General features: G+C 37.0%; 1 protein-coding gene across 5 annotated transcripts in view; it reads right to left on the bottom strand.

The window, feature by feature from the left end:
- ATRNL1 (attractin like 1) overlaps positions 1-24,982 on the bottom strand; it is a 442,356-nt gene that overhangs the window by 94,713 nt on the left and 322,661 nt on the right. For 3 of the 5 annotated variants that reach the window (XR_004241537.1, XM_032116251.1, XM_032116253.1), the window contains exon 27: positions 22,824-22,931. The exons of the other annotated variants lie outside the window; for them this stretch is intronic. Coding sequence is in view for 2 of the 3 variants with exons in the window: in XM_032116251.1 (XP_031972142.1) it covers positions 22,824-22,931 (108 nt within the window). In the remaining variant the exon portion in view is untranslated. The remainder of the gene's footprint in view (positions 1-22,823; positions 22,932-24,982) is intronic. 5 annotated transcript variants of the gene reach the window in all.

The raw sequence follows: 24,982 nt of genomic DNA on the forward strand, positions 1-24,982 counted from the left end.
TATCACATCCTACTCCTCCTGTGTTAAAAGAGGTCTGAAAAAAGTATGCACGAGAAATTTTGTAACATTTCATGTTAGGCTTCATCCATCCCCACAGGTCAGATTCCCATTTAGAATAAATTATCTACTAGAAAATAAAAAATCCTCTACCTTAATATTATATTAGTATATCATTAGTATATTATATTAGTATATCAAAGAGATGCGTCCGACATCTCTCAGGCTCAATCTAGTAGACAGTAATTAGGAGACAATGGAAGTGATTTTTGAGAGACTCCCTGATTGTTTCTAAGGAAAGGAAGCAACAGAGAAAAAGACACTTGGGGTATTCCTTCCAAGGCAGCTCAACTACCACAGCACCTCTTGCTCACATACACAGCTCAGGTTTCCTTCCAGCTTCTCCTCCAGCCAGTTCTACAAAAAGCAAGCAGGCATTTGGATGACTTCTGTGTGCCTTCTACCTCCCTGAAACCATGGCTCATAAGATGAAAATTGTCTTATTTCACTGATAAAATTCTTGTACTATATTCAGTTATTCAGTGCCCAAGTAAAGAGGTACCTTCCCCACATCATACATCATTAGAATATTTGAAAAAAGCTTCCAAAACCAGGACACTCAGTACAAACTGCTGAAGAAAACCAGAGGTAAACAGAATTGTACCCAAATGTTATTAATGGACCTAAATAAAACACATAGTGCTCCTGATTGCCACCTAGACAAGAGTAATATTAGTTTTTAAACTTCTCTCAGAAGCTGCAAGTTCTCATTCTTTCCACGAAAAAAGGCCATTATTCATATAAAGGTGGTCAGGGCCATTCTCCTAATTTGCAAGAGGAATGCTGTGTTTACATGGGCACAGTAGGGCTCTGGGCCAGGACTCATGTTTAATAAGACAAGAGTTCATCTAATGGAATTTAAGGGTTTAATAGCATGTAATTAACTTTTTGTCAATGCAAATCAAAATAGTTAATGTAGGCTCTGATACTGCAGTCAGAGGCACGTGAGCAGACTCTCACTCTCCAGGGAAGCCCTTCTGACCCCAAGGGTGCTCCAAGCTGATGAATTCTGGCATTCTCTGCACTGCCACTACAGCCACATTCTTAGACCATCTGTCCACAATGATCGGGCAGTGGGATGGATTTGCTCCTTTGCAGTTTTGAATTCTAAGAAAGGCTTATTTAAATGTGAGGGAAGATGCAAATAGTTATTAGATACCCTTAGAAGAACATGATCTGATGGTGCTTTTCATCATAATACTGTTGATGATTACTCCCTCAAGTCTCTTCAGAAGAGGATAGGACTTTGCACGTGCACCCAAGCAGCGTTCAAGAGGAAATGCAAGACTAGACATTCTGTTTTGAAATCCTGCATAATGATATGCATTATAGAATCCGTTTTTGTTGTATGTTTTTCAATTTAGCATGCATAATTTTCAGTTTTGCTAGTAATTCAGAAAGCTTTAATGCTTACTTAATTAGTCTAAGCTTGGTAATTCAGCCAATGAAAACTAAAGTGTTTAAGTTATATTAATTGTAAACAATGTTAACAGTTAATTTTCTGAATGATGGAGCAACCTAAAAGCAAACTTGAGTAACACTAGGATTAATTAATTGATTAGCTAGTTTCTGTTGAGAATTATATTCAATAAGAGTCTGTCAATACAAATTGCTATCAATTGCAACTTCACGAAGTGCCAAGAATAATGGGTTCAGGTGCATACTAGAACTAGTTGTCATGAATGCCAATTTACCGCAGAGAAATGGATTGTTTATCACCTAATTTAATTTCAGACAGCTAACTCACTTGTAATAACTCATTTTAGCATTGGATTTTCAAGAACTTGAGGGTTGTTAAAAGCAGCAGCTTGCTGTAATAAGTTTGCAAATTTAAATTCTTCTGTAAATAATTTAAAGCAGACTGTAACTCAATTTTGCCATTGACTACTTGGAAAATATTTAGCAATTTTATTCACCACCAGACACCCTATTCTTCCCACTGGAAGCATGTTTCATTACAAATGCCTTCCTACTGCTGCAGTATTAGACCTGATTCTGTGCTTTTAATAACACTGGGATGGATGCAGTGTCCTCTGTTGCTTCTGGCTGACTCAGCCAAAACACTCTGTGGAAGTACTTTAATAAGCTTCAGCACATCTGGACAGTTTGATGTCCAGATGCTGAAGAGGAAAACATAGAGAAGGTTCACAGCAGACTGAAAGGACACAAAAGTCCTCTGGCTTGGGCCAAGGGAGGGGTTTAGTTCATCCTGTGCTCACTGAAGTCTTCTAGGTTATTTGATGGCAACTGGGAATAGGGAAAGTTGAGCAAAAAGCAGCCTACTTGGAGCCTTTGAAAAATTATGCAAAATATCCATTTCTTAAAGGCTCTGAGGAAGCTGTCAGCTAGAAACAATTTAATAATCTTATGGAAAGACCTTCCCCTTCCAGATTTTTGACAGTCGCTGAACTTCAGTTACAATACCTGGGTAAAAACATACAGTTACATTAAAATGAAAAAGTGAGATGGGGTAATAATGTAAGAGTTTATTATTCTGCAAAAAGCTTTACACATGCAGGACCCATGTCAGTCCATACCTACCACTGTAGATGTACATTCCTGCAGATCAAGATACTATCAGCCTTTTTTTCTTTACTTTGCAAACAAGGATTGGAACAAATCAATGTTCTAGCACACCTGCAATAGGTATCTGGCAGAACCCACCACCTTGCACTCACAGCTGTCAAACACTACTGAGTGTAAAGGTTCCTGCCAGTTTCATGCACTTACTGCAGGAACCTCACGCTAATTTGCAGTGTGCTCATTAGTCAAGGCAGATCACTTCATATTTCAAAATAACTATGTATTAACACTCTCCTATAATCTGTGACTTCAAGGAAAATCAACCACACTTGCAAACAAGCAGCAATAAACCAAAATATTTAGAAAGCCTTTCCAACTTTCCTTTAGTAACAAGAACTTTTTTAATAAAATAAAAAGGCCAACAGCAAAAGCTTTGAAATGCCATCTCGAAAATAGGTCAGACTCTTACTTCCTATCTTCTCTCTTACAGCATGAAAAGCTGTCTGTGCTTTTCCTCATGACTTTTCTCCTTATGGGAGCTTCCATAAATCATTTCTGTTAGCAAAAAGTAATCCATGGACTAAGCCTGTCCTAGAGCTACAGACTGAGCTTCCACTGGGAAGAGGCTGCAGGCTGAACACAGCTGTTGACCAACCTAGTTAAAAATTGAACAGCACATAACCAGCACTACAGCAGCACCACTGCTTATTAGATATCACTCAAAACCTCTTCATAAGTGAGGAAGCATTTTAACTTTAGCTTCAAGTCAGACTAATAATGTGACATTTTACTTCAACTCAAAACTCTTCTATATGTCTGATATTTCCCTTCTCAAGAACAGTAGATGGATTTTCTGGATTCACAGCTACACTGACACAAATGAGGAGGTAATCAGAAATTTAATTTAGTATCATTGCCCAAGCTAACACCTCACAAATCTGTGCTGACATGAATCAAATGGTTATTCCCACCTGTCAGCAAGAGTTTGATAGCTGAAAGGCAGGGGGAAATATGGTATTTGACATTTTCCTTCTAGCAAGAGGCTCAGTTAAGAGCTTATAAATTTATAAACACACAAAAGAAGTTAAAAGAAAATTATCTATATTCAGTAAACCAAGATAATAGTTTGATAGATTTAAAATGTACTGCCGACCCCCTCAGTATGTTGGGAACTTAGTAAAAACTATGTAATGCCTCAGCTTTGAAATGGTTTTGAAGAAATTTTCTGTAAAGAAATATGGCCATACTTCATTAGTTAAACTCCTACAAAATTAGAACTACAAAAGTTTTCCATTAGAACAAAAAAGGTTGTATTTCAAGGTTGCAAGGAACTAGCACATGACTGAAAACCTACGAGTGGATCTTACTTTCAGTTCAGCACCAAATTGACTGATCCAAGTCGGAGTATGCATCAAAATACAGGCAGGATGTAAAAAATTGTATTTATGATGAAGTATCAGCTACTATTTCTATTGTCATCCTATAAAAACTGATACTTGAGCCCATACAACCCATTACTTTAATCATTAGGTGGGAACCAACTCTTTCTAACAAAGCTTTCAGATTATAAACGACATTGATCTGTATGGAATTGTTATTTACCATTGATGGACACTATGTACAAGACAATGTTAAGGAAAATTTATGCACCACAAGACACCTGAATGCAAGGTCCTACCTAAACACAAAATCCATTCATTCTTAAGGGGAAACTGGAAAACAGTAGGAGACAAGTGCAGGGATGCTTTTACACAGCATTTTTAAGATTATGTTCATTTTTAACCAGAACCTTACCAAGAATGAAGCATTAGAAAAACCACCCCAGTTTATGATCAACTCTCAGATTCATCCTTTGGTACCAGTCCTGGATCACAAAAGGGAGACAAAAAATGGAGAACTGCAGTGCATTCAGAGAAGAGCTCCACAATAAACTGGGGTCTGGAAATATGCTTTGAAGTGTCAAGAACTCTATTTGCTTTACTGAAAAACTTATAAGAGACTATTAAATCAAAATCTACAAGTACGAATAAAAGCACAAGACTCTGAGACCACTTTAATGGATGAAGGCAAGACAACTTTAAGTGGCTCTTAAATTTGTCATAGCTCAAGTTAAGGCATGATTTTAAACACATTAACCATGGGAAGACTGTAGATCCACATCCAGAAGGGTCAATCTGACTGAAGATGTGTAGAACTGAGATAATTCTGGTGCCTGTTCCTCCACTCTTCTTACCCTCCCCCCCAAAAAACCTGACAAAAACACACAAACAAAAAAGCCACAACAACAACAAAAAAAACCAAAAAGCAAACAACTGTTATTTTACTGATATCTAAGTCCAAAACCAAATAAATTCCTGTTGGCACACAAAGAAACTTTCATATATTCAGAATTTACTGCAGTCTAAACAGAGTTAATGACTTCAGTGTTTATCTCCTACAGAAGTACATGCAGGACAACGAAAGTAAACATTCTTCTGCTGAAGTTTCCTATGGAACAATGAAAAATTCAGGATTAATTAGGCCTGGCCAAAGTACAGTTTTGTAACCTATTTTTATGATATTTCTAGAGAGAGACAAAGTTTTTGATTCCGAGTTGAAGGGCAATTCATGAACTACACATGATTTCAGTACAACTGGATTAAAGGCTTGGACATCACTCAGTGCAGAGATTATAAAAGCCATCCCCAACTTCTGTCTCCCAGGACAGCACCTGAGGTCACAGGTCATTTTTCCACCAAATTTGTTGAGTTCAAGAACCCTTTTCTCCACAACAGCAGAGTCACAGTTACGGCAGCAAATGACAAGAGCACCCTACAGCCTCACATTCAGGTCACAGGAATGATTCTCTCACTGCTGGCTGCTGAGGGCCTGGAACACCCATCTCCTCTATTTTCAGTGACTGTCTGAGGCACTGAACTACTGCACAAAGTACAAATGCAGCAGCCCTCTGTTATTTGAGAGCAGAAGCACGAGCACAACTCCAGGAGATCATTTTTAGATGTAAATCCTGACTTGACAGAATCAGCTTTCTGCGGTGTTTGAGGTACTTTTGAAGAGCCATCCCTTTCCAGTATTCCCTGTTGGCTCTGCTCCACACATGCCTCTGGATTCAGTTCTGAGTCAGGCATCTAAAAATGGATTAGTACAGCAATAGGCATTACAATAGCAAAATCTTCTGGGAGAAATTTATCCCAACACTTCATTTTGTGTTTTGAAGTTGACAAGGTATTTCTGAATGAGCTCTAGTTAAGCCTTGTATTTTTAGGAAAAGCTGTGGTAATTACTGGGTTATATTTTATTGCCTCTCTTATGCTGAAAGCTATATCTAGATTGAAGATGGAAAGGACCAATATAAATACTGTCACTTATGAGTTGGTCACTGGATAAGGAGCAAAAAAACCTGGGCTTGCTTCCAATTTTTCTCTGTCAGTTTTTCTGTGTGTAAAAGGGGGATGGATATCTACTAATACATAAGAAGCATTTCTAAACCTAAATATGAAATAAACATCATTTACTATGGACTGTTTTCAATAGCTACAAGGCTACTGAAATACTAAATTTGCTTTCCCTCAAAGGTTCTCATCTTCATTGTACAGATTTTAAGACTTAAATTATGCAAAACTATAAATCAGCAAAAGCACATTCACACTTCAGAGAGCCTGACTCCATACCCCACAGACACTTTTCAATTTATAAAAATTAGTCTTAGATAATGCTGGAATAACCTCACTTTGTTCATTATGACACTTCAGACAATCTGGAGCGATGCAAGAATTTCAAACACTTTTGGAGCCACACCCTTAGAACAGTGATAACTCAGCTTCATATTATAAGGAAGGAAACATGAAGTATAACAGTGTTCATTTTCTCTGAACATGGAAACACATCAATGGGATGCTTCAGATAGTGTTCATACAGCAGGAATATTTGTTCCACTCCACAGAATATCTTTTATTCCTTTGAAATTGCTGCTTTGAATCTGAATGTGTCACGTGTAAAAATACCTATGACTCCATTTCAAGTACTGCTGTTTAAACAGCATTACAATTTATGAGGAAATTAGTAAATTTCATGCATTAATTTTTATAAGAAACCTTTATTTCTAGAGAAGACTCTACAGATAATCTTCATGCAAACAGATTGAAAAATACTTCAAAAAAAAGTTGAGTTTTCTCCTCAGAGTCAGTAACAAAGTCTTACGAACTTCAAGAGATTTCAGAATACTAGAAGTATTGATATTCTTCCCCCTTTATTCTACTTAAGTGTGAGATTCCTAGCAAACAATTGTTAAAGCACTACATGCAAAAATCATAGGCGTGACTGTTTTCAGTAAGATGCTATTGAACATAGGCAGGTATGCACTAATTCTGCCTTTTAGTTGAGAGTTTGAACACAAAATCATAAACTGAGCGTTACATTTTCATGAGAAATTAAACAGGGTCACACTTTGGTTTTCCTATGAACAAGTCTACATTGTGTCTTTCCGCCCTCCTGCACAAAGCAGCACAACCTGGTTTGCGTCCACCTTTTTCAAGCTGACAGCCCTTTGCAGCTGTAGACTTCATCCACAGTACACCTCACCCGTTTGCAGGTTCCCAGCACTGTAACAAAAGCTGCTCCACAGCCTTCTTAGGCTCCATCCCCTCCAACAGGCACCACCTTTCTCACTCCCCCATCTTACACACGTTTTGTGGTCGCACAGGAACACTTTGCATAAAGGGTGGGTACTTTGAGGTTCCCCTTCCTGCTGCTTTGCAGTAGTTTCCTCTATATGTTACTGCAGCTCCTGCAATGGGCAGGATTTGGATTAAGTCACAGATTTTACCCACTCCATCACTCACCATTTCACAACTTTCCACCCTTTTCTTTATGGTGGGTAAATTGAAACATTTTTATTTACCCGATACACCCAGTTTTAGAGACTGGGATGATTTAACTTCTGGTATCAATCAGCTACATCCTACTGGAACCTCAGACCACTGTAACATGGAAGGGAAAGATCTGGATCTCCACTCAATGTGGGAAGCCTCATCCCCATTGCACAGATCATTTCCGAGGCCCCCATATCACAGGGTCAGTGATGCGTGTTAGGTTTTATAAGCAGCAAAGGACTTTTACATACCTGAGAACAATTGTTTTATTTTTAGCCTTTTTAAAAAGATAAAGCTGACGCTGTTTGAGTTACTGTGGAAATGACCAGAGGTGAACCAAACTGCCTTTCTTTAATTCCCATGAGTATTCCATTAGTCCTTGTAATAATAAATACTACTGTTGACTAAAGCCATCAATTTTCAAAAGTTTTCTCCATCTTAAAACTTACTTTAGAACCATCATTTTAATATTATATTCTGTGACAGAAGAGCTCATATAGGAGTGTAACATAAGAGTTCATTTGGCCCTACATCTCTGATAATGGACACTTTATGAAATATGAACTTCCTTATCTGTGATATATTATCTTTTCCTTGAAATATGGCTAATTACTGTCATTCATTAGAGATGAGACATTTGAGTATAATTTCTTGTGTCACATTGACTTCAAGTTGCTTATGATTGCATTAAATTAGTGACAGGGAATTTCTGAATACAGATTTTAGAAGATTCACTATGTATCTCATAATTATTAATGCGCTGTCTCAACTGACACTTCCAGTAGAGGAACAGGGTACCAATACTAATGCTTAATAACTTCATTGTCACATTCATTGTGGATTAAAATGTCTACAGAAGTAGATCAGTATCTGCACTAGTAACATCAGGTCACAGACAGAGGACAGTTTCTCAGTTTGTAGGTTCAAGTATTTCTATACAACACCAGGGATTCACTTTCCAAGACAGCCACTTCTCCAATTTCAAAAGCCATTTTATATCACATATTCAAGGGTTTTCTTCCAAAAAACAGATACAACAATCACACAGGTAGTTCTGTTTGTAAATTCCATCATAGTACAACCAACTATAAAATTGTTCTGAATTTTACTCCAAAGGACAGGACTGCATGTGAACATGCTTGAAAGATTGGGACATGCATTACATTATTTACAACTACAAGTTAATATATTGCAAAGGTTTTCGTTGAATATGGCTTATCTGTTGGAAGAGTTGAAATGAAGAGATGTTGATTAGAAGGATACTGCTAAACCAGAGCTCAGACTCCATAACCACATCTGTTGTGAAAGCAAATAAAGCATATTTTTATCACACTGACTCTTCTGCTCATATGCTTTAGTGATCTAACATGCTTAGGAGAAAGGCTTTTTGGGATCATTCACTCTACAATACCTGGGAGTTCACAATTCCATCATCTCTGGTGGACAACCAGAGCCATTACTAAGATACAGCTCATGTTATTCAGCTGTGTATATGTATCAATTATATTTGTTAGCATACCTGTTCACTTAAAATACACAGTCTATAGAATCTCATGGACTGTCAATAAATCACTGGAAGAAGACAATGCCTTTATGATGGGGTTGAGACTTTTTAATTAGTCAAATGAATGCAACTATTCCAAAAAGGAGGTACCATCTATTTAAATAAAATTTTATTACAATTAAGAAGAGTGGAAAGGCTATTTCAGAGAAGGTACTAGCAAAGAAATACTGGCGTGCCCTAAAAATAGATGATTTTTAACACTGGGGTCTCTTAAAACGCAGCCATCAAATACAAATAAGATTATAATTGACATGTTACCAAGAAAGAAGAAAAAAGGAAGAAACAATACAACAAAATCCAAGGTAGGAAAAAAAATATCGTCATTTACTTTTTGAAATAGGCATCTAAATTCTACCTTGTCTTTTGTTTCTTCTTTGAAGAACTAAAATAGCATTGACAATTTGTACAGTATAGAAAGCAGCTTTAGTGTAGTTCCCCTTATCTTTAAACTGAACTCCAGCCAAGGCACCCTGCTTTAAAAAAAAAAAAAAAATCCCAGGTCCAGGATGCTTTCCATAGTCAACTATTGCTCTTCACACAAAGTTCTTGTGCAAATTTGATGTTTATTGTGGTCTAAGCTTCAGTAAACTTCTCTGGGTTAGTGCTATTTTGAACTGTGCCTAATTTACCACAAAGCTTATAAAACAAAAACAAAACAAAACAAAAAACAAACAAACATAAAAAAACCCCACCCCAAACTTTTGTATTTCTCTCACCATACAAATAACTCATAATTCCCAGCTGTGTTTTGTTACTGCTGATGCACTGCCAAAATTTAAATACATTTTTTAAAAACCACTGTGTATAACATATGAAGGTACACATTTCAACTACTAAAACATAAAGGCCAGGAAAAAATGAAAGGAATTTAGGGACTGGCATAAGAGAAAGACTTGGGAAATATTTCTTACCAGTATCAGCAGAAAAACAGACACTGAGCACTCTTACATGATGCTACTGAAGGAAGTGCCTTTACAGCAGTTCTTTGATTAAATTAACATCAAAACTTCTCCAGTTCTTGCAAGAACTTTATATCCAACATTTTCCACACACACAAAAAGCCTAAAATCCTGAGCAACATAGATTTTGGGGCTTGCTCATGTTTTACATTTGGTTGAGTCAGTAGAGAAATAATGAGTTGGGGAACCACTTAAATTGGATATAGATGACTCCCCAGGAACAGATGGGATGCTGGGAACTGAGCAATGTCATTGAGAAAATGCTGACATCTTTGACTGGTTGTGGCAATTAAGGGAAATTCCTGATCTCTATAAAAAGAAAAGGGTTACACACATCTTTAAGAAAGGCAAGAAGGAAGACCTGGGAAAACTCAGACTGCTTAACCTAATCTGCTCCCCACCATCCCTGAGAAGACTATGAAGGAAATCCCCCTAAAAGCCCTGTCCAGGCATGTGAAGGACAAAACTTTGACTAGGAATAAGCCAGCACAGATTTACGAAAGAAAATGTTTGCCTCACCAACCTGGTTAATTTTGGTAATGGTATGACAGACTCAGAGGAAGACAAGGCTGGATGGTGTTAACCTTGAATTGAGCAAGACTCTCAGAAAAATCTTCCATTATATCTTTGCAAACAAAACAGTGAGACAGAGGTGGCTTAGGCATTAGAAGAAAAGTCTGACAGTAAAGGATTTGTTCAGTCTTAAAAGGACAAACCTAAGCTGGGACCTTTTGCTGACTCTGATAATTCCATCCTTTTCTCACAAGGATAAGTGGGCAGTAGAAAGCAATTCAAGGAAGGGAGATTCTTTGATGAGATATTAGGAAAGGCTTTTCACAGTGAGAGAAGTCAAACATTTGACCAGGACCCAGTGAGTTTGCAGAATCAGCTTCCTTACTAATATTCAAAACACCATCAAACAGGCCCCTAAAGAAACTCACCAAAGGTGGCTTGACTCTGCTCAAGGGTTTGGTTTATCCCCAGTCTCTTTGACTGATGTAGGACTACAGAAGGTTCTTTCTAACCTAAATTATCTAGGATTCTATTGCTCATGATGGATGCTATGTTCTAAAGATTAGATTTAGTGCCTAATTCAAATTCAGTAAGTGAAAATACTGAATGTCAGCTTAACATGAGCTCTCCTAACAAGGATCAGCTCCTTGGTCCTATTAATGTAAAGTCTCTAAAACAGCTGATGAGAAGATGATCTCTAGTGCTGCAAATACTCAGCTAACAAATAGCTGTGTTTGTCTGTCAGAAGTGCTCGCCTTGTAACAAACTTAATGATCATAATGTTAGAACAGAATGGTGTTTGGAGAAGATCTGCCTGCTAGAGAAAAGCTGGTTAGTTAAAAAGGGACAAGCCAGGTGAGCATGGGGAAGCACGTGGAAGACCCTACAATTACACAGATGTACCAAGCAATGATCAATTATAACCCATTGTAGAGAAGAGCTTTTGAATTTCTCCTTCAGTCCCAGCTCTCATTAACCACTTCTGAATAATGCTTTCTGACTTTCTCAGCTGATTTAAAATTGTTGTCCCACGTAATGAGTTGATTGCACTACTTTCACCTCTTAAGGGCGGCTTTGGTTCTATGATACACTTGGACATTTTAAGCCCTTTGAAAAAGTATCTGAAACAGAGTAATAGAGCACACCCCAGCAGCAATGGCTATTATAGAGATTGCTGCAAAAACATCGGCTCTACCCTTTGCTTTCTGTGCTGGCTTTCTAAAGAATATAAATTCAAGGTTTTAGACCTTATCCTCAAGATACTCAGGCTAAGATGGCACATCTAAAACACTGCCTAAAGTCTGTAATCAAACCTTTTTTCTAGTTTTTTTTTTCCCTCATCTTGCACAGTAGTGGAACAAACCTAATTCCAAGTATTACAAGATATATAAGTTTTTTTGGATTAGGTCAATAATGTTACTGAAATACTAGCTGGTCTGCAGACTTTCACACCCCCCCGGTCCCCCCCCGCCCCATCCTTTATCCCAAATCCTAGACAAGTTTCTCTGACTTTGCCCTCTCACACAAATTCAAGCCCAAATGTAAAAGAAAAACCCCAAAGCATGACATCACACACTAAATGCACTGGATTTCTGACATTCCCAGTTGTGGATGTTGGTGGCTATATGTAGTGCATGCGTACCTACACTGTTTGAGTATCCTTTCAGTTCTCTTACTTCCTTTTCACCTTGAACTATTACATCTTCACAAAATTAAAAGTCACTAATGAGACAGACACCTGGGTTAGTTTATTTAAATACTTCTTTAGCTATTCATTTTGCAGAGTAGTTGCAAACTGGTTATAAACTGTTGTTAGATCAAAACACGCTGCACATTGCTCTTATTTCAATGAATATTGTCCATGAAAATGTTCTAATAGGATAGAAGGAGATGCTGTAACTACTTTGGAGAAAAAGAAAATTAAATATTCAGACTGTAGCACTTCTACCATGTAATTACACCAGGAAATGAGATAATGAAAACATTTTTTAAATTTTAAAGAAGTATATTTCTGCATTACTCTGTATTTAACCATACATACAAATCCACTATTCTTCAATAAATCCATCAGAGTAAGTAGAGTTTTTCACTACCTTCCTTTTCATGGTACACTGGTAGATCTATATTGTGCTGCATTTGGATCTGGTGCAACTCCATCTTGAGTTCAACAAGTGAGTGATGAGAGAATGTTATTTGAATTACATTCGTGATCAATGCCTGAAGGTACAGATAAGTACATGACAGTTGGCTTTGGAGATTATTTTATGTTTGTCTCAATTTATAAGAAAATGGTAATATTTTTTTAATTATAATTTCAAGATTTCCTTAGTGAAAAATAAATGAAGAAAGACACACTTTACAGCATCCATATGCCCAGAGGGAAATGATGTCACTGGATCTCATTGCCAAAGTCATGTCAGTGACTCTTGATATATTTAGTGGTGGTCTTAAAGATCATCCTGCACTTGTGTGCTTGGTGTTGCAAAACATAAATTTTGTTTATGAGTCATTGAATAATGCTCTTTTCTGCACATAAAATGACATTTAAACATGTTCAGAAGGGTATATTTTATTCCTTCTGATTCCTACAACTTGAAAATTTTCTCAATATAAAATAAATTGCTTGCCTACTTTTCCAACAGCCCAGTGACTTTTCCTTTAATAACCATTGTTTGTAGAAAAGAATAATTATTTATTAAATCAAGTTGGTTCAATATCTATACATCATTTTAAAGGCCTAAACAGTTGAGACAAGAAGATGACAACAAGTACCTCTATAAACTTCCCAGTTTCTTACTGAAAGCTGGATAATAAAGATAAGAAAAGGTCATTTTGCCAAGGATATAGTACAAGGAATGGCACTCGGAAAGGCAAAATTCTACTTTAAGTAAAATTCTAATAAGATGAATGTATACCAAAGATGAAAAAAAGGGAAAGTTCTATTCCTTACATATCTGTTAAAAACTTTACTGCTTCACACTAATGAGCAATAATGTTTTACAGTCTTTGTTATAGGAAGCTCTAATAGATTTGTAAAGCACTCTACATTTATATCTGGAAGTGATCACATACCACAAATACTGCTGATTTTTTAGAGATAGCCCTGATACAAACTTACTGTTCTTCCCAGTTTCACTGCAGTCTAACTGCCTTTTTAACTTCTACTTTACTGCAGTGTTTAGTTTATGGCAGTGTACCATTCATAATCTTTTGATTTCCAAAAGAAATTGTCCAAGGAGAAGGTTCTTTCAGTACCATTAAAGAATCACACCATTGGGCTGTAAACCCTGACTGAGCTCACTCATTTTTCAAGTTCCAGTATTTTGCTGTTTTTCCTGTTATGAAAAGATAATTCTTCAGATTATTACAGCAATTAACACCTTACACAACGTTTCTACCTCTGCTTTGCTAAAGCCAGTGAATGGAATCCACACCCTACAGCTTCCTAACCAGCCTCCTCATGGTTTATTTGAAAATTTGAGTTACACACACCAAAGTGATCCAGTCTGCCTGTAAGTACTCTCACACCTTCCTGAACAATCGGTGGAAAACCAGAAACTGCCTCTCACAATCTGCAGTGGGGAAAATAAGATGGCTTTTCTTCAGCACAGAAAGGACATGGACCTGTTAGAGTGGATCCAGAGGAGGGCCACAAAAATTACCAGAGAGATGGAACACCTCTCCTGTGAGGAGAGGCTGCAAGAGTTGTGGTTGTTCAGTCTGGAGAAGGGAAGGCTCTGGGGAGATGTTTTAGGGTGCTAATAAGAAACATGGGGACAAACTTCTTAACAGGGCACATAGTGATAGACATCAGAACAGTGAGGGCTCATGGTCTACCTAAAAAGGAACAAGCTTCATCCTTTTCCTTAAAATTGAGCCACCATGCAACCAGAAATTCAAGAATTACGATGTGTCCAGTGCAGAGCAGACAGAACCAGGTAGGAAAGTGCCTGCTGGGTTGAATAGTCATGGAAAACAAGCACGTTGGATGGCTCTCTGAAGTCTGGGTGAGGTTTTAGTCAACTGCTGTCCAGGGCAGGGGCAATGCTTTCTATGCAGTTAATTCATATTCACTTCAAGAACAAATTCGGTTTGATAGATGGTACAGAAGGATAAAACTTCAGTGAAAACAGGCATAATTTATACAATTGCCTAACTACATGCAGGTTGCCAAGTTTTATGAAGAAAAGCCAAGGCAGAACACTTCTGCCTTGTGTCTGCTGCAGTTTCAGTAGGTGTTGTTGGCAGGTAGAACTGAATCTCAAACACAGAGATAGAAACAAGGATGAAGGTAAAGTCCCTGAAGCAGAGCTAAGGACTTCAAGTTGCTCAATACCAAACAGCACCCTCCAGTACCCAGTTCCTCCTGGAAATGTGGGAAATGAGTGATGAAAGACTAATTTCTGTATCTGTTTCTTCTCCTCTTTCCTTTTAAAGACACGCATGTCCTACTTTAATGATGAGAAATAACTTCTGATCTAAAACCAAAAGAAATACTAAGAAAATACAAATAACTAGAAAGAGCAGCCAGTCAAAGAATGGCACGTGCAAATCAGGTGTACAGAAAGGTCCAGTAATCAGAAATATTCCCATCTATGGTTTTTTTAGTTATTCTGATAGCATAATTATTTCCATGCTTTGGTATGTTCACCTTAAATAATTCTGGAAATATCTCATTGTCATGGATTTCATATCCAAAGGCAAGATTGCCATGACCAAGCCTTGTTCAAAGAGAATCCTAGGGGTACTTATAAGTATATAAATATTGCTTTGCATTTGTTGAATTTTGTACCTGTCTACCTTATGAAAATAAGATCTGGCAAAAATTGAATTTACTAAAAGGTACAGTGTTTATAACATTTACAGACACATATAAACACTTCTTCTTGAAAACAATCAGAATAATTACTTTGATACTCTGGATTTGCAATTATGCATAATACAATGATTTAAGAGCTCTATTCACAGCACTCCAATACCACTGAAACACCTACATTTAGCTGGTAAGTTGGCAAGCCAAAATTCCTCCAATTGAGCATGAAATCTCTTTGCAATTTTGTTCAACACAAATCACATATTTCTATCCAAACAATTTCTGTAGTCATCTGATTATGCGGTACATGTGCCAAATAGATTTTGTGAAGTGGAAAGATACATTTTTATTAACAAACCTACACAAAATCAGGTTCTCAGGACTAATTGTGAGTTTACAGATCCTACAGCTCACAAGGTAATAAGCAAAGGCTTCACTCTCTTGTTAGGATGAAATATTAGGACATCAGCCTCCATCTATACAAACCTCCTATACATCACGTTTAAGGTGTTCTTACAACGTCGCTTGCCCATGAGGGCAGAAATAAACAAGCAGAGAAAAGAACATAGGGATTAAAAAATATTTTATGCACATTTAGAGACTGGGTACACTTTAGAACTGGTCTAGAATTTTTTAAAACTTTACGTTAAGGACTCAAGCAAACAGGTTTTGAGGTGTTACATTTCAGGAATAAACACACACAAATATGGTCTATATTAAAAAAAAAAAAAAATGTGGCTTACTCAGGCAGCATTTCTCAGGTTATTTTTAGATTTCCCATATGCCAGAGGAGAAAAACACTACTCAGAAATCTTAATGTATTGTTAATATAATTCTGTGCAACAAATTGAACATCTATACATTTTACACTGATTTAGTGTACACAACACACACAAAAATTACAGCTGTGACCAGTCTGCATGAGCAGCTAGGTGAGGCTATTTGTTCTGAATCATAGGCTCAGAACACTCACACGTTTCTAGACATAAATATTAAGGGAAGCAATAAAAATCTTACCCAAATGTAAAGATATTTAACTGGGCACAGCAACACTATTGTACCTAACCACTGAATGAATAGCAAAATAGTGTGAAATCTAAACCTCTTATTTCATTAAAAACTTCATATAAGGAAGGAAGTGCTGCAAACCAAACAACACTGCTGTTGGGTAAATGCTTCTCTAGTGGAAGAGCCACCAAATGTGAATTTTTGTGATATAACATCCCTAGCATATAATATCACAAAAAACATACACAATGTGAAGCAGTCATTTACAAAGAAGAAAAATATTGGCAAGTAGGATTTTAAATAAAGTGACTCAAGAGTTCAGGAGAAAGTTTTCTGGATGAACAGTACTGAGGGAGTAGGCAGAGAAGGCAGTGAGCCATCAAGGTCGAACTGTAGCACAAGATAATGGAGTTCTGGAGGTAGTGGACAGCAAATTTAACATGATCTTCGAGCAATACAGAAAAGCAGGAACTATGATCCAATACAGATTCTTTTTTTTCCAGAGTCAGGTGTGTCATCTGACTACATTTCTCTGAGATCTAGTAGTCTAGGAGGCATGGATTTTGAAAGACTATAAAAATGGCAATGCACTTGTTAAGACAAAAAAAAAATTACATCATTAGCACAGACTTCAAGGAGAATATTGAAGCTATTCCAGAAAGGATGGAGATCATGTTTGGCAGACCTACAGTCAGGAAGAGGCTGGGGTCAGAGATGACTTAACAGTTTCTGATCTTATGAGAAAACTGAAGATGTAAGTCAATGAATAAAACAGCAAAAGTGAAAAGAAGGGTCATAAATATTCAGCAACAGAAAACTAACAGTGCAGTGAAGGTAATTAAGGTGTTCAAACAACAGAAATGGAACATTTTCAGAGAGTCTGAAGAAGGAAGAGCTAGGGAGCAATCAGAATAATAATACAGACAGAGCTGAAAGGAGGTATCTAATGCAGCTATAGTACATGGTACCTGAGAAATGTTTGTCCATCCTGCTCTAAAAGGCTTCCAATAAAAGAAATTCCATCACCTCCCCAGGAAATTGCTTTGAGTGATTCAGCTTTATTATGAGAAGCTTTTCCTGATACCTTCCTAAGCCTTCCCTGCTACAATATAAGTCCATTACACCTTTGCCACCTGCAGTGCATGCAAGGAAGATTGTTGCCCTCCTGATTGCTACTAACCTTTTGCATATCTGCAAGTTATTATTTTGACTCCTTTCAATAGCCTACTCCAATTTCCTTGACTTTTCATTGTAGTTGTATTTTCTAAGTCTCTGATTGCTCACATTGTTCTCATCTAGATTCTCTCTCCTGTGGTTCCCCTTGAGCTACAGTGAACAGCTCAAGACTATGACATGACTTTTCAGTAAGCAAGAAGTGCCAATATAATGGCCTTTGGTAGTTGCTGTTGCTAAATACATATTGCCTTTGTGGTCACTGGAAACCAGATGACCATTCTAGGGAAAATTTCACCATTATCTAAAATAAGTTACTAGTTTTTCACAAGGGCAGTGAAATTATCCTCTGATACTGAGACTAATATTAGGAACTGAGCGTATCAAGAGGAAAGCTAATGATCTGTACCCAAGAGTTGGGAAGAGCCTGTTCCTGGGCATTAGACATTATGTCATCAATACAATGCAGGTGCAATGCTGATGAAATATGCAACTAGTTTAACTTTGTTCAAAATAAGGTAGGCTGCATTTTCAAAAATTACTCACTGATTTATTCAAATTATACAAGAAAATGAACCCATCTTAACCAGATTTATTTGTCAACCAAGCTAAAAAGTCTCTTTATCAGCAAGAAAAGCCAGCAGCACAACTTATTAATATATACTACAATTACTTAAATTCCACTAATCTCTACTACAGGACTTTAACATGTTTTGATAAATCACTAATTCCCAGCAGCCATTCTTTGCATAAAATGACAGCTGCTTGTGTCAGTGCACACCTTCCACTTTTTACTCAAATAAATGACAAATAATAGCCAATATTTGCTTCATACTTATCAAAAGTGCCTGAAATTCAAAACTTATTTAATGTATCATAAGTATTACTCACTAGAGAAAACGATTTTACTAGAGAAACAAACAGATTTTATTTGAAATTCAAAATTCTTGACACTATCTTACTCTGTTAGAAGTAGAGAACAGTCTAATATCTACAGCAATTCTAGGAGAAATGCAGTAATTTAACGGGAAAATGAAAGATCTACTGTGTGCTTTTCTACAGAAACAATTATGAAAGAACATTGATTGCCAAAAAAAAAAAAAAAAAAAAAAAAAAGACATCCAAGTAATACTATAAAGATATAGATATCAAATGGATGATCATCACAGGAGTAAATCTGCACTTGGTTCTTCTGCAGGAAATAACACACCTGTCTTTACTCCAGCAGATGCAGCACAGTAGCTGCTGCTGTCCAGAGTCTTGGCATGACCAGACATGAAGAGTTTACCAGCAGTGTCTACCTTATCTCACAGGCCTAAAAAAATAATCTGTCCCCACTTCCAAAACAATTACTAAAAAACCCCAAGGGCTCTAAATGAACTGAAAAATACCAAGAAATTAGGCAAAAAGGTGGAAAAAAATTGGTTTACTTCTCAATTAATATATAGATTAACTGAAATGACTGTCAGCAGCACAGTACAAAGAACTCTCCAAAAGTGATATACATTTTAGGGAAAAATTTTTCCCTAAAGGAGGTTTAGAATCTGAAGATAACCTAAATGATTTAGCTTTTAGTATATACTGGGAAGTAAAAAGCAACCACATCTGGAAATGGCTCAGATGTCTGGAAAAAAGAAATGAAAGGAATAAAAAACATTTTAACATTAAGGGCACTGAGTGCCAAGAAGCTCAGCAATGAGTATCTATTGATCTATGGTGCTACTTTGATTTTTTTTTTTTTTTTTTTTTTTTTTTTTTTTTTTTTTTTTTTTTTTTTATGATTCTGGTGCTGAAAAAAATTATGGTGGTATCAAAAACCAGGAAATACTCTCAAACTCTCTGGACAGGGTGCTTCTGCTGTTTCCTGGCTCTGCCCTTAACAGCCTGTGCTATGTGCTACTGCTGACAAGGGGCCCTTGGGAATTCTCTCTCTTCTTTTGTCTTCCTTTTGGACACCAGTGACTTCACTAGAGCTGAGCCCGACTGTTCCTCTCTTGGGACCCAGAGGGTCACTGCCTTCCAGACTTCCCTTCCCCTCCTCCACCACAGTAACTTTAGACTGCTCTTGCTCCCCCCAGGAGGGAGGAGGAAGAGTAAGGGGTGTCCTGCCTCCAGCCTCACCTTCCTTGTAAGGGCTCACCCAGACTTCATCACTTCTTAGTGCAATTGAAATCATAATGGAAGCAGATGAAGATGCAGGTTAGGACTAGCATGGGTTAAATATAATTCTGCATGAGATTGATATCATGCATATCATAACAGAACAGGAGTGGGTATTACTTGGTACATTTAGAATTAGGATATTAACATGCTACCAATATCATTAGTAAGGTAGTGGTTGGTATGATACAGGAGAGAAGGAGGCCAAGGAAAAAACGAAGTCTACTCTCTTTCATGTTAAGTTTAAACTGACAATAAAACATTTAAGAGTTGTTATAAAGACAATGTGACAGAATGGATGACAAGATGAGACTCGTTAATGCCAGAAAGGTGTCCTGAGGAGGTAAAGCCTGGTGAATAATATTGTTTCAATGGGTAAGAGCAAAGGCTATTGCCAATGCCTAAAAAACCACTCAGAAAGCAGGGAAGAGGTGGAATATAATGCAGATTAAAGTATTTGAAGGAGTTAATATTGAGATACTGTCATTCTGTTGGCAAAACATTAAGAAAGATAGACTGGTTGATAAAGACTCCAAAATAACAGAGGTTCAACTCTCCTCCGTAGTGTTTTCAGGATTTTATTTTCATCTGTTGCAAATTGCTGCTAACTGAAAATAGACCCAAATATTATCAGTTGTATTGTAAGTATCTAAACTAGGCAACCATTTTTCAGTACAGTATTTATACTCTTAGGAGATTTTTTTCTGAACTCTGGGTAAAAAGTGCCTTACTACTGCAAACTAAACCTCTACAGTGAAACAGCTGCTGTGGATATTTACAAATAAATGCAGAATATAGAGGCAAACCAAACAGCATCCTGGCATTACCATGTGCAGATATATGAACACTGCCATGTATCAGAGCATCAGTATTAATGTAGAACACCAGCCACACAAAACCACCACCACGTGAGGCAGGTGACATTAATGAACAGCAGCTTTACTGTGCAGCTGAATGGGAGACTTGCAGCACTGTCTGGAAGAGTTCAGTGACATTACACAGTACCCAAAGGGCCCACGAATCAATGAGGTGTCACTGGAAGTGTCGGAGTTATTACAACGTCAATAAAAGTATAACAACAACGTCCAAAGTATCAGCGACTAACACACGACGTCGATAAAAGTGTGAGGAGAGGGAAGGCAATGCACCATCATTAAAATTGGAAGCCCTGGTATATCAGTGCAAGATCTCTGCAATGCCAGCAGAACATTCTGAAGTTACTGTATATTCTCTTTATTTAACAAGAGATCTCTAGCTTTAGGCCTCGCAATAGGCATCAGATATGAAAAAATTATTAAAGTAGTTTAATGATTCTAAATTAATACAACAAAATGAAGTTTACAGCCACTTCATACTATTCTATTTTTAAGCACTACATCCTGGAAATGTGTGACTTGGATTCCCCTCAGTCCAAAAGAGCAGAATATGAAGAACAGAATGGCAACTAAAACTTTTAGTGTCCTTTGACAAAGAAGCTTAATATAGCTCCTTTATTTTTACAGAATATATACCAAAGGACAATCAATACTTGAATCATATTCATTTAATCCTCAGCACAATGGCTTCTTTGAATATATATCAGTGTATTATCATTCCAGTGAAATTTTGAATGGACTTCATTCTGTGTATAACTATGTATGAATTAGGAAAAAAACACTATGGATGCTGAACTCTAAACAATTGCTAGAAAATGCTTGGCTAGGAAAAAAAGAAGGTAATAAAAACTGTAAAACATCATTAAAATATTTTAGGATCTACCTCTTTTAATGCTAAATAAAAGACACAAGAAAGAAAGTGTAGCAATTAACTGGTGATGTTTACTTCTAAAGTTTAATTAAATAATCAGTATGTACAAAATTAAGAGTTTGGATGCCTCATCTTCCACTCACTGCCTCCACTAGAAAAGACAACAGATAAAAATCTTCTTAAGATACCAGTGCAGAGAAAATTAAATCACATTCCAAAAAAGTTAAAAGTTAACTGCAGTGTAATGCGTCCTCAGCTCAGGGAGCTGGAGAGGTCTTCTGTTCCAAGATAGGAGGAGACAAAAGTAAAGTAATTTCGGTGAAGGATGCAAGAGGTCTAGTATTTAGACAGAACATAACAAAGCTTCTTCAAAGAGATATGTCATTTTTATTCACCATCTATTCCAAATATTTAAATTATGATAGTAAGAACAATTGTGATTACTTCCTGTATAGTAGCAGAACAGAGCACGCCAGTTTGATAAGTACTCAAGAGCTGAATCTTTTTCTTTCTGCTATGCATTTGCTTTTCTCATTGCTCATTCTCCATGGACTTTGGAGATCTGGTAGATTGTATTTAATCTTTCATCGAGATTGATTATTAAGAAAATTAAGAGAAGATTTGAATTTAAGAAGAACTGGTAGCAATGAAGAGTACAATCTTGAAAGATTTCAGAGCTAGCACACCTCATTCCCAGGTCTCACCATAAATAGGATTAAGTAATAACTGTAAACACAATATTGTAAATAAAGGAGTAGAGGATCATCTCTCCCAAGAGCTGAACCTGGATTAGATGTTCATTATTATCCATATACTGTAATTTTCCCCCTATTTTCAGGTTAAACTTCTAGAATCCCATTTCATGCATTATTACACCATTCCAATATCATATTGCTTTGCATGTTACTGTTTCTGTTGCAATGTACTGCAATTGCAATAAAAAAATGCAGTAACATAGCTATTTCCTACAAACAAACCCATGCAGTATAGTCTGTATGCTTCAAACCTCTGTATATAAAACAACACTGAATTTTGATTCTAAGGTGCTTTAGTTTGTTTGTTTGTTTTCTGTAAACTCTGTTAATTAAGACATATGTTAACTAGATGGAACAGTGTACTTGAAGGACTGAGCATGACATTTGTTGCCTCCTTAATGCCCGAGTCCTGCATTCCTTCAGCTCACATCCATCATGATAGGACTGCCAGGTGAGCTGACTGTCACTCCAGCCCAGGCTAACAGGTTCTCCAGCGGCTTTTGGTACAGTTTACATCATGAGATTAAAACTCTGTCACTTGGAAACGACATAACAGAGGTAGCTGAGACTTATCAGCTCCAGGTAATCAGATGCTGCTTGGTTTCAGAAGCAGATGCAGATGAGACTGGCAATATAAATACACAAATCACAATGGTCCCTTGTCAGCACCACTGTTCCTACCTCTAATGGCCCTCGTAGAAAGTCTGTTTGCTCAGCTCCTACTTCCAGTGCTACATCGACAGAAGCAAAGGGGCGGCTGGCCATCTGCTGTCGCTCCCGCATAAGTTGCTGATGAGGAAAAAATGATGTTTTAACAAAACATTAAAAAATGTACCAGATATCAGTCTGCCCTACTATACCTCCCATTAAAACATAAGAATGCAAACAGCATGCACACAGTCATATTTGTGACATCAGTGAGAAAGTTATACTAAATCATAATCATCTATATTTACTCGAGAAATGAGCACAGAAGGTTATGATGCCTACAAATGATTTTTTAGCTTGAACTCTGACAAAATCTCCAAATGAAAGCTTCCCTAACTGACTGTTCTCTCTAAATAACTTTGCTATTTGTGTAAGTTGCAAGAAAATACAGGAAAGAGTTGGTAAAAATAGCTGAAGTCTAATTCCACTGATAATGCATACATTAGAACACCTGCAAAAGCAAGTCCACTTGGCCTTCAAATTTTCGTATTTCACAACTAAGGCAGATGGAGTTAATAGTGTCAGGACTCAGTTTTATGAAGGATCTTTTCTGCAGTTACTTTAATATGAAGAATAATGTGTCAGGATTGGGAACTCTGCACCAGTATATTGGAATACACTCAGCTACGCTCACAGAGCTTGTATAATCCCTTCCAATCACACCAGCATGGACAGAAGTCCCAAGCAAAACCACAAAGTTAACTCATATTTCTTCCTCAGCCTGTAATTATAATGCTTATTAAACCACAATGAATAAAAATGATGACCAGCACTAGATATTACAGATATTACCCCACTGGTTCAGTGCAACTAATGAAAGCATTATTAAATATTTAAGGTGAATGAGTCGTGCAATTCAAGCGGTGTGTTCCTTCAGCTGAACAGGATGTTACAGCATCTTGAAGAGACAAAGTGCTTGCAAAAATGATTTATTAGAAAAGATCTGTTTCATTTTCTTAATGTTTTTCTCCCTGTTATCTCTGGAAAGCTTAAAACATTTGAAAGTGGTGCCTGAATTTAAATGACACTAGCACTGTGACATACTGTTCGTGAAAGCCTTTGAAATAATAACAGGTATGCAAGCAAATATTTGCCAGCAGCTCACTAATAAACACTCTTTATTTAAGGTCTGTCACAAAGCAACAAACTCATTTTGTAGCGCTTCTTACGCATTTTGCCTCAACTTGCATTTTAATAATGTCTCTAGAAATTTAAAGATGCGCTTGTAACGTTCAAATGAACACGGAGCAGTTGCCTCTCAGTGCACAGCCAGTACATTCCCAAGGCCTGGATTTTACAGCCATGCAGCGTGCTTGTCAGCAAGCACCCTGCACAAATAGGCTCCCAGTATATCACACCAAGAGGGCAATCAATATGTCTGGGGGCAAAACTGCATGTTTTATATTGAGAATAAATGAAAGCCAAGTATGAATATCTAGACGGTTAAGAATTATGTTTTTAACCCTTTACTTAGACATGAAACTGGTGGTCTCTGTCTAGGATTTACATCCACACTGATTTGCATCAATACAATTTACTAAAAGATTTTACAGCTGCAAAGAACTACTATGACCCTCCAGTCCTACCAACAACTTAGCAAAGACCACAAAAACTTAAAGCATAAAATACTGAGTCGCTACATCCTGAAATTACTATATGTAGCTCCTTTTCCTCCTACAATAGCAAAAATTAGAGAAAACAGCACCAGTCCTGCCACATGGAACTCATTACAGTATTCTAAGTCTGCAGAGCTATTGGCAAGTGCTTACTTTTTAATGGGAAACCAAACACTTTGTTTTAAACAAACAGAATTGCTTGAGGAAAATACTTAATGAGCAGAACAACCTATGCTCCAAATGCACATACTACTATTTAAAAGATTTATTTAATGCAGATTATAAAGAAATGTACATTTGCTACGTTCTCTGGTTTTTAAGGCCAGCAGGTTTCTCCCTCTCTTCTCCCAGTCAGGCATTCAACAAAACCTTTTCATTCACAAGACAGCCACTGTAATTTTGATAGTCTGCCATTTGAAAAGAGTACTACAAAGATTCTTAATTAGCTCTGTAAACAAGAATGAAAACTTTAAAATGTTCAGCTGCCCATAAAGCGCTGCTGATTTTGGCAGCTGA

This window comes from Corvus moneduloides, chromosome 8 (assembly GCF_009650955.1).
Source record: "Corvus moneduloides isolate bCorMon1 chromosome 8, bCorMon1.pri, whole genome shotgun sequence".
In the NCBI taxonomy this organism is placed as follows: Eukaryota; Metazoa; Chordata; class Aves; order Passeriformes; family Corvidae; genus Corvus; species Corvus moneduloides.